This window comes from Oryx dammah, unplaced genomic scaffold (assembly GCF_014754425.2).
Source record: "Oryx dammah isolate SB20612 unplaced genomic scaffold, SCBI_Odam_1.1 HiC_scaffold_23, whole genome shotgun sequence".
In the NCBI taxonomy this organism is placed as follows: Eukaryota; Metazoa; Chordata; class Mammalia; order Artiodactyla; family Bovidae; genus Oryx; species Oryx dammah.
The window spans coordinates 84908174-84927358 of record NW_024070207.1 but is presented as its reverse complement, the minus strand read 5'-3'; the positions used below and the strand labels follow the sequence as shown (position 1 = coordinate 84927358).

The 19185-nt window shown below is 37.4% G+C and overlaps 1 protein-coding gene across 1 annotated transcript in view; it reads left to right on the top strand.

The window, feature by feature from the left end:
* KLF8 (Kruppel like factor 8) overlaps positions 1-17646 on the top strand; it is a 300659-nt gene extending 283013 nt beyond the window's left edge. Inside the window, exon 6 of the mRNA XM_040266081.1 lies at positions 16230-17646. Coding sequence (XP_040122015.1) covers positions 16230-16411 — 182 coding nt within the window. The 3' untranslated portion in view covers positions 16412-17646. The remainder of the gene's footprint in view (positions 1-16229) is intronic.
* The last annotated feature ends 1539 nt before the right edge of the window (positions 17647-19185 follow it).

Sequence of the window (19185 nt, the reverse complement as noted above, 5' to 3'; positions counted from 1 at the left end):
CTATACCTTCTTTAATTTCCTTCATCAGTGTTTTATAATTTTCTATGCAGAAGTCTTTAACCTCATTAGTTAAATTTATTCCTATTATATTCTTTTTGTAGTTATTTTGAATTGTCTTGTTTCCTTGATTTCTGTTTCAGATACTTTGTTGTTTGTGTTTAGAAATGTGAGTGTTTTCATATTTTAATTTTGTATATTTAAGGTTAACTGAACTCTTTAATTAGTTCTAAATGCTTTAGTTTTTTGTTTGTTTAAAATCGGTGGTTGTTTATGTATATGATCTTATCATCTGCAAATGGAGGTAACTTTATTTCTTCCTTTCTGGTTTGGGTGCCTTGAAATGTAGTTGATTTACAATGTTGAATTAATTCATTTTGTACAACAAATTGATTCAGTTGTGTGTGTGTATGTGTGTCTGTATATGTGTGTGTGGTTTATCACAGGATATTGACTGTAGTTATCTGTGCTTATAGTAGAGTCTGTTGTTTATCCATTCTGTATATAATAGTTTACATCTGCTGACTGTAAGCTCTCGATGCATCCCTCTCCCACACTCCCCTTCCTTTTGGCCATGAGTCTGTGAATCTTTTTCTCTTTCATAGATAGGCTCATTTGTGACACATTTTAGGTTCCACATATAGATGATATTATATGGTATTTGTCTTTCTCTTTCTGACTTACTTCACTTAATATGATAACCTCTAGATCCATCCATGTTGCTGCAAATGGCATTGTTTCATTATTTTTATGAATTAGTAATCCATTGCATATGTGTAAAGTGAAGTGAAGTGAAAGTTGCTCTGTCCTGTCCAACTCTTTGCAACCTCGTGGATTTATACAGTCCATTGAATTCTCCAGGTCAGAATGCTGGAGTGGGTAGCCTATCCCTTCTCCAGGGGATCTTCCTGACCCAGGAATTGAACCAGGATCTCCTGCATAGCAGGCAGATTCTTTACCAACTGAGCTATCAGGGAAGCCTGATATATGTACATCTTCTTTATCCATTCATCTGTCAATGGACACATTGCAGGCAGATTCTTTACCAACTGAGCTATCAGGGAAGCCTGATATATGTACATCTTCTTTATCCATTCATCTGTCAATGGACATTTAGGTTATTTCCATGCCTTGGCTATTGTGAATAGTGTTGCTATGAAAACAGGGGTGCATGTATCTTTTTGAATTATCATTTTGTCTGGATATATGCCAAAGAGTGGGATTTCTAGATCATATGGCAAAACTACTTTTAGTTTTTTAAAGAACCTCCATACTGTTTTCAATAGTGGCTGTAATAACTTACATTCTCACAACAGTGTAGAAGAGTTCCCTTTCCTCCACATCCTCTCCACCATCTGTTGTTTGTAGATTTTTGATGATGGCTATTTTGATTGGGGTGAGGTGATACCTCATTGTAGTTTTGATTTTCATTTCTCTGATAGTTCTGTTGAGAATCTTGGTTACCTTTTATTTCCTTTTCTTATGTAATGCTCTAGCTGTGAATTCCAGTATTATGTTGAAAAGAAACGGAAAGATTCAGCAGCCTTACCTTGCCCTGGATCTTAGGGTATAGCTTTAACTTTTTTTCCTATTGGTTATTATGTTACCTGTTATCACATATAAATTGTATTAAGTTCCTATATAACTGTTCTGTTGAACATTTTAATTATGAATGGATTTTGAACTTTTTCTTTATTGGAGGATAATTTATTTACAGTGATGTGGTGATCTCTGTCTTATATCAAAGTGAATCAGTCATAATTATATATATATATATAATTATGATGACTGATTTATATATAAATATCCCCTCCCTCTTGAGCCTTCTTTCCCTTACCCTTTCACCCCCTCTAGGTAATAACAGAACACAAGGCACGGTTCCCTGTGTTATGTAGCATCTTCCTGCTATACATCTGTTTTACAAATGATACTGTATATGTTGTTGTTCAGTTACTCAGCCATGTCCAACTCTTTGTGACCCTATGGACTGCAGCATTCTAGGCTTCTTTGTCCTTCACCATCTCCCAAAGCTTGCTCAAACTCATGTCCATTGAGTCGGTGTTGCCATCCAACCATCTCATCCTCAGTCATCCCGTTCTCCTCCTGCCTTCAATCTTTCCCAGTATCAGGGACTTTTCCAATGAGTCCTCTCTTCATATCAGGTGGCCAAAATATTGGAGCTTCAGCATCAGTCCCTCCAATGAATATGCAGGGTTGATTTTTTTTTTAGGATTGACTGGTTTGATCTCCTTGCTGTCCAAGGGACTCTCAAGAGTATTCTCCAACACCTCAGTTTGAAAGTATCAGTTCTTTGGTACTCAGCCCTCTTTATGCTGCAACACTCACATCCATATATGACTACTGGATAAACCACACCTTTGACTATACAGACTTTTCTTGGCAAAGTAATGTCTCTGCTTTTAAATATGCTGTCTAGGTTTGTCATTGGTTTCCTTCCAAGGAGGAAGTGTCTTTTAATTTCATGGCTGCTCTCACCATCTGCAGTGAGTTTTGAACCCAAGAAAATAAAGTCTGTCACTGTTTCCATTGTTTCCCAGTCTATTTGCCATGAAGTGATGGGACCAGATGCCATGATCTTTGTTTTTGAATGTTGAGTTTTAAGCCAGCTTATTCACTCTCCTCTTTACCTTCATCAAGAGGATCTTTAGTTCCTCTTCACTTTCTCCCATTAGGGTAATGTCATCTTAATATCTGAAGTAATTGTTATTTCTCCCAGCAATCTTGATTCCATCTTCTGCTTCATCCAGCCCATATACGTCAATGGTAGTTTATCAATCTCTCCTAGTTTCTCCTTCCCACACTGTATCCACAAGTTCATTCTCTATATCTACATATCCATTTCTTATCTGTAAATATGTTCATCAGTAACATTTTTCTAGATTCCATATATATGCATTAATAATCCCCTGGAGGAAGATATTGCAACCTGCTCCAGTATGCTTGCCTGGGGAATCCCATGGACAGAGGAGCCTGGTAGGCTATAGTCCATAGAGTCTCACAGAGTCAGACATGACAGAATGACTCAGCATGCACGCATGGATGATATTTTATCTTTCTGACTTACTTCACTCTGTATAACAGGCTCTAGGTTCATTGACCTCACTAAAACTGACTCAAATTTGTTCCTTATTATGGCTGAGTAATATTCTATTGTGTATATGTACCACAACTTCTTGATGGGCATCTAGGTTGCTTCCATATCCTGCTTATTTTAAATAGTGCTACAATGAACACTGGGGTACATTTGTGTCTTTTTTAAATTGGCTTTCTCAGGGTATATGCCCAGTAGTGTGATTGCTCAAGTAATGAGGTAGTTTTATTTCTAGTGTGTTAAGGAATCCCCATAGTGTTCTCCATATTGGCTGTACCGGTTTACATTCCCAATGCAGGAGGGTTCTCTTTTAATCACAGGCTCTCCAGCATTTATTGTTGGTAGATTTTTTTTTTTTTTACCATGGCCATTCTGACTGGTGTGAAATGATACCTCATTGTAGTTTTGATTTGCATTTCTCTAATAAAGAGTGATGCTGAGCATCTTTACATGTTTTTCCTTGGCTATCTGTATGTCTTCTTTGCAGAAATGTCTTTTTAAGTTCTCTGCTCACTTTTTATTGGGCTGTTGGTTTTCTGATATTGAGCTTATGTTCTGCTTATACATGTTTGGAAATTAATTCTTGGTTAATTGTTTCATTTGTGATTATTTTCTCCCATTCTGAGGGTTGTCTTTTCATCTTGTTTAGTGTTTCCTTTACTGTGAAAAGCTTTTAAGTTTAATTAGGTCCCATTTGTTTGTTTTTGCTTTATTTCCACTACTCTAAGAGGTGGGCCATAGAGGATCTTCCTGTGATTATATCAAAGAGTATACTGCCTATGATTTTGATCTAAGAGCTTTGTAGTTTCTGGCCTTACATTTAGGTTGTTAATCCATTTGAGTTTATTTTCGTGTATGGTATTAGGAAGTGTTCTAATTTCATTCTTTTACATGTCACTGTCCAGTTTTCCTAGTACCACTTATTGAAGAGACTGTCTTTTCTCCATTGTATATTCTTTCCTCCTTTGTCAAAGATAAGGTGCCCATTGGTGTGTGGGCTTTTCTCTGGTCTTTATATATTGTTTCATTGGTCTATACTTCTGGTTTTGTGACAGTACCATACTGTCTTGATGAATTTGTAGTATAATCTGAAGTCAAGAATGTTGATTTCTCTGGCTCCTTTTTCCTTTCTCAAGATTTCTTTGGCTCTTTGGGTTCTTTTGTGTTTCCATACAAATTGTGAAATTTTTTTGGTTTTAGTTCTGTGAAAAATACCATTGGTAGTTTAATAGAGATTGCATTGAATCTGTAGATTGCCTTAGGTAGTATAGTCATTTTCACAATATTGATTCTTCCAATCTGAGAAAATGGTGTATCATTCCATTGTGTCTCTGATTGCTTTCATTAGTGTCTTGTAATTTTCTACATAGATGTCTTTTCTCTCTCTAGGTAGAGTTATTCCTAGGTATTTCATTATTTTTGTTAAAATGGTGAATGTTTTTTTCTTAATTTTTCTTTGATTTTTCATTGTTAGTGTATAGAAATGCAAGTAATTTCTGTATATTAATTTTGTATCCCATAACTTTACTAAATTTCCTTGACCAGCTCCAGTAATTTTCTGGTGGCATCTTTAGGGTTTTCTATGTATAATATCATGTCATCTGCAAAAAGTAAGAATTTTGCTTTTTCTTTTCCAATCTGGATTCCTTTTATTTCTTTTTCTTCTCTGATTGCCATAGCTAGGACTTCCAAAATGACATTGAATAATAGTGGTGAGCGTGAACACCCTTGTCTTGTTTCTGATCTTTAAGGAAATGCTTTCAGTTTTCCACTGTTGAGAGTATTTGTGTGGGTTATGGATTCCCTAGTGGTTAAGATGATAAAGAGTATGGCTGCAATGTCAGAGACCCAGATTTGATCTCTGGGTCATGAAGATCCCCTGGAGAAGGAAATGGCAACCCACTCTGGTATTCTTGCCTGGAAAATCCCATGGATGGAGGAGCCTGGCAGGCTACAGTCCATGGGGTTGCAAAGAGTTGGACACAACTGAGCAATTTCACTTTCTTTCTTGTCATATATAGCTTTTATTATGCTGTGGTAAGTTCCTTCTATGCCTACTTTCTGGAGAATTTTTAATCAAAAATGGGTGTTGAATTTTGTCAAAAGCTTTCTTGGTATTATGTATTGAGATGATCATGTGTTTTTATCTTTCAGTTTCTTAATATGATGTATCATATTGATTCATTTGTGTATATTGAAGAATCCTTGTATCCCTGGGATAAACCCCACATGATCATGATGTATGATCCTTTTTATGTGCTGTGAGATTTGGTTTGCTAGTATTTTGTTAAGGATTTTTGCATTTATGTTAAGCAAGTTTATTTGCCTGTAATTTTTTTTTTCTTATGGTATCTATGTCTGGTTTTTGTGTCACGATGATGATAGTCTCATAAAATGAGTTTGGGAGTTTTCATTCCTCTGCAATTTTCTGAAAAAGTTTGAGTAAGATAGCTGTTGTGCTATGCTTAGTCACTTAGTCATGTCCAACTCTTTATGACCCCATGGCCTGTAGCCTGCCAGGCTCCTCTGTCCATGGGAATTATCCAGACAAGAATACTGGAGTGGATTGCCATGCCCTCCTCCATGGGATCTTCCCAACCCAGGGATTGAACTCAGGTCTCTCACATTACAAGCAGATTCTTTACCATCTGAGCCAACAGGGAGGCCTGGAATGGATCTTAGCTCTTCTCTAAACTTTTGGTAGAATTCACCTGTGAAACCATCAGGCTCTGGGCGATTTGTTGCTAGAAAATTTTGACACAGTTTTAAATTTCAATGCTTGTGATTGGTGTGTTCATATTTTCTGTTTCTCCCTGTTTCAATCTTGGATGATTAAACCTTTCTAAGAATTTGTCCATTTCTTTTAGGTTGTCCACTGTATTGGCATATAGTTGCTTGTGGTAGTTTCTTATGATCCTTTGTATTTCTACCTTTTCTTTTGTAATTTCTCCTTTTTCATTTTTAATTTTATTGATTTGAGTTCTCTCCCTTTTGTTCTTGATAAGTCTGGCTACAGGTTCATCTATTTTGTGTATTTTTTCAAATAACCAGCTTTTAGTTTCATTTATTCTTGCTGTTGTTTTCTTTATTTCTATTTCATTTATTTCTGCTCTGATCTTTATAATTTATTTCCTTCAACTAACTTTAGAGATTTTTGTGCTCCTTTTTCTAGTTACTTTAGGTCTAATGTTAGGTTATTTGATGTTTTTCCTTTTTTCTTGCTGTAGGCTTATATTGCTATAAACTTCCCTCTTAGCGCTGCTTTTACTGCATCCCATAGGTTTTGAGTTGTCAGGTTTTCACTGTCATACATTCCTAGATATATTTTTATTTCTTCTTTGATTTCTTCAATGACCTGTTGGTTATTCAGAAGGGTATTGTTTAACGTCCATGTGTGTGTATATTTTATAGTTTTTTTTTTTTCCCTGTAGTTGATATCCAGTCTTATAGCATTTTAGTGAGAAAAAAAAATGCTTGGATACAATTTCCGTTTTTTAAATTTACCAAGGCTTGATTTGTGATGCAGCATGTGATCTACCCTGGAGAATGATCCCTGTGGGCTTGAGAAAAAAGTGAATTCTACTTCTTTTGGATGAAGTGTCCTATTATATCAATTAAACCCATTTGCTCCCGTGTGTCATTATAGGCTTTTGTTTTCTAATTAATTTTCTGTCTGGATGATCTGTCCATTGGTGTGAGTGGGGTGTTAAAATCACCCATCATTATTATGTTGCTGTCAATTTCCCCTTTTATATTTGTTAGCATTTGCCTAATGTCTTGAAGTCCTCCTATGTTGGGTGCATATATATTTATAATTGCTATATATTCTTCTGGATTGATCCATTGATCATTTTGTAGTGTCCTTCCTTATCTCTTGTAACAGTCTTTAAAGTTTATTTTATCTGATATTAGTATTGTTACTCTTTATTTCTTTTGATTTCCATTTGTATGGAACATCTTTTTCTGGACACTCACTTTCAGTCTGCATGTATCCCGAAGTATGAGGTTCATCTTTGTAGACTGCATACATAGGGGTCCATTCAGCCAGTCTTTGTCTTTTGGTTGGAGCATTTCACTCATTTACATTTAAGGTGGTTAATGATATATTTGATCTACCATTTATTTTATCAATTTGACTTTGTTTTTGTATATCTTTTTTCTCCAATTTTCTCTCTAAAGAAATTCCTTTGGCATTTGATGTGAAGCTGGATTTGTGGTGCTGAATTCTATCAATTTTGCTTATCTTTAAAGCTTTTAATTTCTCAAGCATATCTGAATGAGACCTTTGCAGGATACAGTAATCTTGGTTGTAAGTTTTCTCCTTTCATCACTTTAAGTATATCCTGCCACTCCCTTCTGCTGTGCAGAATGTCTCTTGAAAGATAAACTATTAATGTTATGGGGATCTTCTTGTACATTATTTGTTGCTTTTTCTTTGATTATTTTAATATTTTTTTCTTTCTGTTTAATTTTTATTAGTTGATTATTATGTGTTTGGGTGTATTTCTCTTTGGATTTATCCTGTATGGGACTCTCTGGGCTTTCTGGACTTGCATTGCTCTTTCCTTTCCCATGTTAGGGAAAATTTCACCTATAATCTCATATATTTTCTCATACCCTTTCATTTTCTCTTCTTTTTCTAGGACTCTTATAATTTAAATGTTGGTTTACTTAATGTAGTCCCAGAGGTCTCTTAGACTATCCTCATTTCTTTTCACTCTTTTTTCTTTATTCTGCTATACTTCAGTTATTTCCACATTCTATCATCCAGAACATTTATCCATTTTTATGCCTCAGTTATTCTGCTATTGGTTTCCTATAGTGTATTTTACATCTCAGTTATTTGTTGTTCATTGCTGACTGTCTGTTTTATTTTTCCTATGTGCTTGTTATCTTCTCAATCCATATACGTGCTAAGTCACTTCAGTTCAGTCACTCAGTCACGTCCGACTCTTTGCGACCCTATGAATCGCAGCACGCCAGGCCTCCCTGTCCATCACCAACTCCTAGAGTTCACTCAGACTCACGCCCATCAAGTCAGTGATGCCATCCAGCCATCTCATCCTCTGTCGTCCCTTTCTCCTCCTGCCCCCAATCCCTCCCAGCATCAGAGTCTTTTCCAATGAGTCAACTCTTCGCATAAGGTGGCCAAAGTACTGGAGTTTCAGCTTTAGCATCATTCCTTCCAAAGAAATCCCAGGGCTGATCTCCTTCAGAATGGACTGGTTGGATCTCCTTGCAGTCCAAGGGACTCTTAAGAGTCTTCTCCAACACCACAGTTCAAAAGCATCAATTCTTCAGCGCTCAGCCTTCTTCACAGTCCAACTCTCACATCCATACATGACTACTGGGAAAACCATAGCCTTGACTAGACGGACCTTAGTCGGCAAAGTAATGTCTCTGCTTTTGAATATGCTATCTAAGTTGGTCATAACTTTTCTTCCAAGGAGTAAGCGTCTTTTAATTTCATGGCTGCAATCACCATCTGCAGTGATTTTGGAGCCCAGAAAATATTCTGACACTGTTTCTACTGTTTCCCCATCTATTTCCCATGAAGTGATGGGACCAGATGCCAAGATCTTCGTTTTCTGAACGTTGAGCTTTAAGCCAACTTTTTCACTCTCCTCTTTCACTTTCATCAAGAGGCTTTTTAGTTCCCCTTCACTTTCTGCCATAAGGGTGGTGTCATCTGCATATCTGAGGTTATGGATATTTCTCCCAGCAATCTTGATTCCAGCTTGTGTTTCTTCCAGTCCAGTGTTTCTCATGATGTACTCTGCATAGAAGTTCAATAAGCAGGGTGACAATATACAGCCTTGACGTAATCCTTTTCCTATTTGCAACCAGTCTGTTGTTCCATGTCCAGTTCTAACTGTTGCTTCCTGACCTGCATACAGATTTCTTAAGAGGCGGGTCAGGTGGTCTGGTATTCCCATCTTTCAGAATTTTCCACAGTTTATCGTGATCCACGCAGTCAAAGGCTTTGGCATAGTCAATAAAGCAGAAATAGATGTTTTTCTGGAACTCTCTTGCTTTTTCCATGATCCAGTGGATGTTGGCAATTTGATCTCTGGTTCCTCTGCCTTTTCTAAAACCAGCTTGAACATGAGGATGTTCACGGTTCACATATTGCTGAAGCCTGGCTTGGAGAAGTTTGACCATTACTTTACTAGCATGTGAGATGAGTGCAATTGTGCAGTAGTTTGGGCATTCTTTGGCATTGCCTTTCTTTGGGATTGGAATGAAAACTGACTTTTCCAGTCCTGTGGCCACTGCTGAGTTTTCCAAATTTGCTGGCATCTTGAGTGCAGCACTTTCACAGCATCATCTTTCAGGATTAGAAACAGCTCAACTGGAATTCCATCACCTCCACTAGCTTTGTTCATAGTGATGCTTTCTAAGGCCCACTTGACTTCACATTCCAGGATGTCTGGCTCTAGATGAGTGATCACACCATCGTGATCATGTCCAACTCTGTGTGACCTTATGGATGGTAGCCTGCCAAGTTTTTCTCTCCATGGGCTTTTCCAGGCAAGAATACTTGAGCAGGTTGCCATGCCCTCCTCTAGATCTTTCCAACCCAGGGATTGGACCTACATCTCTTACATCTCTTTCATTGGCAGGCAGGTTCTTTTACCACTAGTGCCACCTGAGAAGACCTCTCAATCCATACCTCCATTCTGTTTATCTATGCCTCCATTTTATTTCCAAAATTTTGGATCATCTTTACTCTCATTACTATGAATTATTTTTCAGGTGGAGTGAAAATATTTTTCAGGTATTTTTCATTTGTTTGGTCTTATGGGTTTGAACTATATTCCTTTACCTGATGCATATTTCTCTGCCTTTTCATTTTGTTTAATTTACTGTGTTTGAGGTCTCCTTTATTTAGGCTAGAAGTTCATAGTTCCTGTTACTTATGGAGTCTGCCCACAGTGTGTGGGGTTGGACCATGCCTTATGGGGTTGCCCCCTTGAGGGGGACTGGTGCCTGTATTTTGGTGGATGCAACTGGATCTTGTCTCTCTGAAGGGTAATGCCATATCCAGTGGTGTGTTTTGGGGTGTCTGTTGGTGTGGTAGGGCTTTGGGTACTTTGTCTACTAATGGGCAATGTTGTATTACTGTTTTGTATAATTTTGCATGAAGTGTCTGACAGTAGATTTTGCTGGCCTTTGGGTTGGGCTTGGTCTTATTGTTGAGATGGAGGCCTTCAGGAGAACTCTTGCTGATTAACGTTGCATGGTGTCACGAATTCTCTGGTGGTACAAAGTTCTGGAATTGGGTCTCCCACTTCAGAAGTTCAGGCCTGATCCTTTACTATAGCACCAAGGATCCACCAGCCACACAGCACAGAAGAGAAAAAGAAAGAAAGAGAGAAAAGGAGAAGAAAGAGTAAAATGAGGGATAAGGAAGTCAAACAAACAAAGAAAAGCATGGACAGATAAAAATCAAAGACAAAAGTTAAAAATAACACTAAACAGACAAGAACTCCCAAAGAGGCTCACAGCCTCAGAAAAAGCAAAGAAGTTAGAAAAAAAGGACAAAAACAAGGACCAAAAAAGAAGAGAGCAATGAAACCAATAAAGAAACTCATAAGTGAAAATGAATGCTACAATCTAGATTAGCAAAAATACAAAACCCAAACTATAGAAAAAAAAATGCAACATAACAAAAAAGTACTGTAAATGAGAAAAATAAAATTTATTTTTAAAGTAAAATCATTTTAAAAGGAAAAATTAAGTAATTTTTCTTAAAAGATGGAAAAATAAAATAGCAACAGAACAATACAAAAAAGGAAAAAGACAAAAATAGAGAGGAGAGTAGTAGTAAGAAGTATGTCCTCCTATGTCCTCTGTTGTCCTCACCACACAGTGAACTCCAGGCAAACTGCCTACTCTTAAGTCCTCCAATATTTTTAGGAAGGTCTCTGGATATGCTGTGGGCACTGTGGGGCCAGCTCAGACTCAGATGTGGCCTCACTCCAGCTTATACTTGCTTCCAAAGTCCACAATTGCCCCCTAAGTCCACAGTCGCAAACTAATTGTGGGGATTTAATGTGGTGAACCTGAAGCTGCAGAAGTTATTTCTCTGCCTCTTCTCTGTCCACACAGCCCTAGGTGCTCAGCTTTGGTTTTGCCCCACCTCTGCTTGTAGGCCGCCCTCCAGTGTCTTTTCCCTGTCCAGATAAGTGGGGGCAAAAGTGGCAGCTTATTTGGTCTCACTCACTCAGTTGGGCTGCAAATGGGGAGGTTTACAACAGACACAATTGGTGTGTGAGAGGAGTGCCTGTGGTGGCCAAGGCCTGCAAGAATTTGCTCCTGCCTGAATCAGGTCACGGGCTCCCTCAGGGGAATTGGCCCTATGTTGTGTGTCCCTTGGCCAAGCCAAGCTGCATAGCCTCCCAGAAAGGTGTGGGCAGTGAACTGCAGCTGCTCACAGCTTGATGATACTGGCAACCACTGGAATCAGGACTGTAGTGGCATCTTTTGCTCTGCCTCTAGCACTTGAGCAGGCTTTGGTGGTGGCCAACTGGCTGGCATATCCCCCTCTGGGATCTCAAACTTCAGTTGTATCTAGTTCTGCCTCCAGCAGTAATGCCAACCTTTGTGGTGGCCAGCCAGTTATCCCAGCTTTTGGCACTGCAGTCCACAGCTGCAGCTTGTCCCACCTACGGCACACACAAAGGTGGGGTCCTGTGATCTGTGTGAAGTTAAAGGGTCCCCATTACAATTATCTCTTGCCTCTGTGGTAGGCTCAGGCTTTTCCCTGGATTCCCTCAGCTGTATCATACTAGCCCCCTCAGAGTTATCTTCATGTCAGGCAACCCTCATACTCTCCCTGGGGTCTGACCTCTGAAGCCTGAGCCTCAGCACCCAATCCCCACGTGCCATGGCAGGTGTGCAAATAGTGTCTTGGGCTGGGATGTGCTAATCAACAACTGTCTCTGTGGTGAGTTCTATTCATTTTGCCTTCCAAGCACCTGTTGCTGAGTTCCCCTTTAAGGTTCTGAAGCTTCTCTCTCTCTGCCCGTGAGGGGGTTTCTGAGTGTGTGGAAACTTTTCCTCCTTCATGGCTCCCTCCTTGGGATACAGGTCTCCATCCCAATTCTTTTGTCTCTTTTTTAAATCTTTATCTTTTGCCCTACTTCATTCTGTGGAGATTAGCTTGCCCTTTTGGAACTCTGGGGTCTTCTGCCAGCATTCAGAAGGTGTTCCGTAGAAGTTGTTCCACATGCAGATGTATTTTTGATGTATTTGTGGGGAGGAAGGTCATCTCCATGTCTTACTCCTCCGCCATCTTGAAAATCCCCCCTGAGCTTTTTCAAGTGCTTTCCTGCAGCTATCAAAATAATCATGCAAATTTTTTCTTAAATTTGGTAATGTGTTTTATCCCCTTAATTGATTTAAGTACACTGAACTATCCTTGCATCATCCTAGGGATAAGTCTAACTTGATCATGGTGCATAGTCCTTTTAATGTACTGTTGAATTCAGTTTGATAGGATTTTATTGAGGATTTTTGCATGTGCATTCATCAAGAATATTGACCTATAGTTTTCTTATCTTGCACTTTGTTTGGTTTTGATATCAAAGTGATGCTGTCCTCATAGAATAAGTTTGGAGGTGTTCCCTCCTATCCCGTGTTTTGGAAGATATTAAGAAGAATTAGTATAAGTTCTTTGAATGTTTTGTAGAATTCATTTGTGAAGCATTCTGGTCCTGGGCTTTTCTTTGTTCAGAGATTTTTGATTACTGATTTAATCTCTTTATTTGTTATTGATCTATTCAGGCTTCCTGTTTGTTTTTAATTTACTTTTGTATGTTATGTTTCTAGGAATTTATCCATTTCTTGTAAGTTATCTAGTTTGTTGGCATATAGTTATTGGTAATTGTCTTTTCTGATCATTTTTATTTCTGATGCATCCATTGTAATATCTTATCTTTTATTTCTGATTTTATTTATTTAAATCTTATGGTACATTTACTCTAGCGTCTCCCATCAATTCAATAAATATTTTGAGTACCTATATGTGCCAGACAATAGATTAAGCCAGTAGCTTTGTACCCATTGTAATCCATCTTGCATATCATGGCTAGATCATTTCAACATTCAACATGATCAAGTCATTTTTGAGTTTAAAAATGTTTAGTGTTGCACATTCCCCCTACCTCCAAACATTGCCTTCTGAAAAAGGCAGTGGGAGCTGTTTGTCATACCTGGAAAGAGTATCTTATCATTGACTTACAATTTGAATATGGTGATAAAAGAGCAAACTTATCATTTATTTTGTTTTAAAATTCGTTGTAGTCAATGCATCCCTCTTATTGCCTGTATTTAAGACAGACTATTCTCACTGTCCTCCTCTTTGGTATGTCACTATATTTCATGCTAAATTTCAACTTCTTTAGTTTGACCTTTGTAATAAGGACCATCTCATGCAATTTCTGTAAAGATATTTTAGTATGGCTGATCCCATGCATCATTTATTGTACTTCCTTACCAGCCCATGCCCCCAACTGACTAGGTTGCTTTTTGCCTTCTGTTCTGCCCATCTAAAACCTACCTGTGTGTCAAGATTAATGCTATCACACTAGCCCACAGATTTTCTACCCTTGGAATTTATTTCCTACTTTGTCACATAGCTAATACGTATAATTTATATTATGAATTAATTTCCCTATATATGTTTTGTTCTTCAGTGTCAGTGATGTACTAAAGAAGGCCATGAATTGTGCCACATGAAGTGCATTGGCACAAACAGGAGCCAGTTCAATGACAATAAAAAGTAACAGCTTTTACAATAGGAAAAATTAGTCTCCTTGCTGAATGCTGTAATCTGTGTATTCTAGACAATGAGCTCTTTTGATCAGAGGGTCTCACTGCTTTACAAGTCAAATTTTCTTCATTTGATTGTAGAGAATATAGAAGTTCTCGGGAGAAATTCTTAAGATATTGCAACAAAATTTATAGCAATGTGATAGCTGGGTGGTGTGGTGATGGAATATAATTATATATACCAAACTGAAATCCCATTTACATACTCTCAATATCACCTGCAGTCTCATTCTCCTTCCTGCTGTTGATAATTTGGTGTGTCATCTTCCAGATCTTCTCTCTTTGATTGGTGTGTGTGTGTGTGTGTGTGTCAGAAAGAGGGAGAGGGATAGAAGGAAATAGCAAGAGAAACAGACACAGAGACACAGAGGTAGATAGTTTGAAAAAATATAAATGAGATCCTACTGTGCATGTGTGTGTGTGTGTGTGTGTGATGCTTAACTATTCAGCAACTTTTTCTTTTCATTTTGTAACATTTGATTGTCCATCTTTTGTTTTCAATACATCCAACTCTTATCTCATTATTCTTAACAGCTACTGTACCAATGTCTGAATATTGAAATTATCAGTAATTGGTATCAAATAATTGGTATCAATACTGAAATTATCAGTAATTTGAATGAATCCTCAAAATGTTGCCTTGGTATTTGCCACAACTGTGAGTCAGAGTGAATGTCATTCTGTTACCCATTATTTGAAAGTTGCACAGTTAATTAAATTAGTAAGCACTTGGAAAGACTGGTAAGTGTTGAGCAGTAAGCTGAAAAACAACATATGCAAACCAGATTGCCACTAGAATTTACTACAACATAAAATAAAATACTCTGGAGCATTTATAAGGAGAAAGGGAAGAATGAGCTAGAGTAAGACAAACCATTAAAATACCAATGCATTTGAACTTCCCTGGGGGTCCAGTGGTTAAGAATCCACCTGCCAATGCAGGGACAGATTTGATCCCTGATCCAGGAAGATCTCACATGCAACTAAGCCCAAGAGCCACAACTACTGAAGCCCATGCACTATAGGGCCTGTGCTTCATAACAAGAGAAGCCACCTCAATGAGAACACATCACAACAAAGAGTAGCCCCTGCTCACCACAGCTAGAGAAAGTCCATGTGCAGCAACAAAGACCCAGCACAGCCAAAAATAAATAAATAAATAAATTTTATAATTAATGCAGACAATGCATTGTGAATCTTCATTGTCACTTATTTATGATTATAAGATTATACATGGTCATTATAGAAGATGGGAAATAGAGAAGCACATTAAAAGGAAAACAATCATTACCCTAATCCTATGACCTTAACCATAGTTAATATTTATTTTTTGTTATATAGCTTTTTACTTTAAAATTTTTATTATAAGATACAATATCATGATTTTTAAAACATTCCAACAATACAGAAAGGTGCAAAGTAAAAAAAGAAATTTCCTCTTCTCCCCATTCTCATTCTCACCTTCTGGATATTCACTTACTATTAATTCCTCTCATAATCGACATTTAAGTGTATTGATCTTGCCTTTTTTCTGAGTATATAAATATGTGTTAGGTGATATATACACCACTATGGTAGTCATATTGTGTTAATGTTCTTTATATTACTTTTTTCACTTAATTTTATATATGTTCATATATATATATGAGCATATATATTCAATATATAGCCCAAGTGCATCTATTTCAAATAGTTTGACTTGACACTTCTCCTCACCTCATTCCATGCCATTTAGTTTCTGATCTTTCACAAAGAAAGGTCTTAGCTGAGATTCCATTCCAGTGAATCACACATTCTTTCTGTGTGTATGGTTCTATTTCAGACCATTTGTTGGGAAGTATTAGGGAAGGAAATATAGTTACTACCATGTGGTATAATGGAAAATATCAATGATTTGGGTTTGGATCTCAGTTTCATCATTTATTGCCTGTGTTTAAAGGATAAAATGTTTCAAACAACCTTGTGATATATTTTTATCCCTCTTAAGAGATGAGAAAACAGAGACTCAGCCAGGGAGAAATGACTTATTTAAGGTCACAGAGCTAGTATGTATTATAGCCAGGATTTAAACAAAGGCCAGTTTGAGGCACAGCCTATATGTTTTCCTTTCAACCATCGTGGCTTTTCTTTGGGACTTCAGTATAAGTGAAGGAGAAAAGTCTTTAAAGTGATTGCTTACGTTTTTGACCAAAGCCTTAATAAAAGGTTATGTACTCTGTTATCTTTCCAGTATCCAAACGTCTCTTATCTGACTTCTTTTGTTTTGTCATATTTCCTTTTTTAGGAGAGAAGCCTTATAAATGCACCTGGGATGGTTGCTCCTGGAAATTTGCTCGCTCAGATGAGCTCACCCGCCATTTCCGCAAGCACACAGGCATCAAGCCTTTCCGGTGCACAGACTGCAATCGTAGTTTTTCTCGCTCTGACCACCTGTCTCTGCACCGCCGGCGCCATGACACCGTGTAAGCGGTACAGACTGCACTAGAAGAGCTGCACTGGTCTCTTTTGTGCACACGCCCGTGTCCTATAAGATCATGACCATCTTTTCCTCTTTGACTCAGCTTGCCTGTGGGATGGGATACAGCTCACTAACCCAGACTGACGAGACTGGAGGAAAAGATAGCTGATCTCTCATGGAGACTCCTTATATTCCATCTTCATTTCTTCCCTGTCTCATCCCCAATTTTTTTCAACCTCCACATGGGTTGAATTCCAGTGTGGCACCCATGGTTGCCCCCTCCCATTCCCGTTATGAGATAAGACATTTTTCCTACAATAAGAAAACCGGAATCAAATTCAAGGCTGTGAACAAACATGTGCTGCTTTTTTTCTTATTTTTCTCTTGTTTTATAGAATTCTTATCCATATTTTTGAATCAATATATCAGTGTGGTCGGTAGTGTCCTAAAATGACTTTTTTCAAGTTCCCAGGCAAAAGAGGGCATAACATTGTAGTTGGTTGATAAGATTTACAGGTTTTTGGGTCCTGAGCATAGGGCACATTCTTGGTGAATAAACTGATTCCCATACCAAACTCAAAGATTGTGTAAAACCAATCCTATTTGTTCTTACATTTTGGTTTTCAGACAGTGCTGGTGCTTCTTGCTTCTTTAGTCCATCAAAGGGAACGAAAGGATCTTCTTGTCCTCTTTTTCATCCTCTTCCTCCTCCTCCTTCAGGATTAAAGATTTTTCTGCACAGTTACATTCTTTGTTATGTTAAACTTGGACAAAATTTTCAAAGCACACACTAACATGCCAGTATGGAAAAACAAATGTTCCAAGAGGGTAAATTGGGCAGTGATAGGAACAAGTAGATCCAAGATGACCCTGTAAACAAATAGAGGGGGACTTTCCTTTGTATAGGATATCAAAAGTGCTGTAATCACAAGCCTCATTCAAATAACAATCTGTTGAGACAGTGTCTTGAGGTGATAGCTGTACTGTTTATTCTTCTGTTTACATAAAGCTACTGTTATGAACATACTGCATGATGAAAAAAATGACACAGTGGGGCCATGTTACGCAGAGGTGAGAGGTTAGAAGAAAAAATGTGTTAATTCCATGGTTACTAACATGCATTCCTGTATTTTTCAAATGGAATATAAGAGGCTTTTAGTGAAAAGAATTAATAGCAAACAGAAAGAAATTTGATGTTCTACAACTGCTGTGAACATCTAAGATATTTCTTTTATCCATTATAGCAGGTTGCATATACACACTTGGTTACCTAATCAGACTGCTTTATTATAATGTCTGGGACATAAAACCCTCTGTTTCAGGCACGGGACCTCAAATCTCCCCCCACAGGAAAATTTTCTTCCCCCGGGGGGGGGGGGGGGGGAGCTTTTAATCACTTAATTGTGAACACAGCTTCTCTCCTGGAAAAGATTCTCTTCATATGGTATCCCCTTTCCTTGGCAGATATTTAAGCAGTCTCTCTTGAATACTTTAGGCTACCTCTCAAAGCCATTTATTCTGACTAAATTATAGAATTCTAGTACCAAGAAGGGATCCTATCAGCTATATAGTTCTACCCATCATTAATATTTTGCAGATGAGACAAATATGGGTCAGATTGCTTCCCAAGATGTTTCTTTGAGGTTTTATAGACCGGCACACTCATTCTCCCAGGGATCACATTATTAAACCAAATTTTAAAAATTTACATGATTGGTTTCAGTATTTGTCTAATTTTATATGTTATGCTTCAGAAAAATTTAAACCACTTACAGAATAATTTACAGTTGACTAAATGGTAAGTAAACTGTGCTTATAGTCATTGATATGTAACATTAGGCACACAATTTTTCTATTCTTAACACTTTCTATAATATCTCAGGTTTGATTTATCTCATTTCAAGCTACAGTGTCTTTCCAGACCATAAATCCTAATAAATTCAAGGACTACCTGTAATTTTCAAAATGATATGTAGATTTTTGCTATTTTAGCCTTGTTATTTTGATATAGGTTTTCCCTTAACTTTTGGTTGCAAGTTCCACACTACAGACTAATTGTTAAAGCATGCAGCTGTAAGACAGGTTGTTAAAGGTGAAACTTACATTGTTAAAGTTACCATCATGCATAAGTTAAGCTTATAATTGAGTAGTTGATATGGTATTTCACAATAGAATCCAAAGACATACTCTTTTTCTCCAGAGTTTGGATTTGAGACTTCTTTTTCAGAGTTTATAACTGACCTGTGCCCCTCAGACCTCAAAATCTTTTGCATTGGAGCATATGATCTGTTTGTAAATAAATATCATGTTCAAATCCTACTAACTAGGATATTTAATTAGGATTCTGAATATTGGTATCCCGGACATCTTTAAGCTTTTATTCAAATTTTCCCTGCAAAGTAATGAAGGACTTTATTAATGATTTATTAATTGTTTATGGACAGGAAAATATTCTAATCCTATTTTCATTGTCCTCTTCCCTCCAAATAATGATAAAATCTTTACAAATTATTTATATATTCTATAGGAAATATATCAAAATTCATTAAGAATACTTCATGAAGTACAGGTACTCAAATACAATATAGTGCTGTACCACACCAAAAGCACATAGAACTTTGCTAAATAAATGTGGAAAAGAACTATCTCTCAAAGGTAGCATTTGGAATTTATTGAATTTACTGTGCCCACACCAGCAAACTACCAGTATGTGAATGGTTGCCTACAGCATGGAAAATGGCATTGTTCGATAGGGTTGAATAATATCTTGGGATTTGTTGCA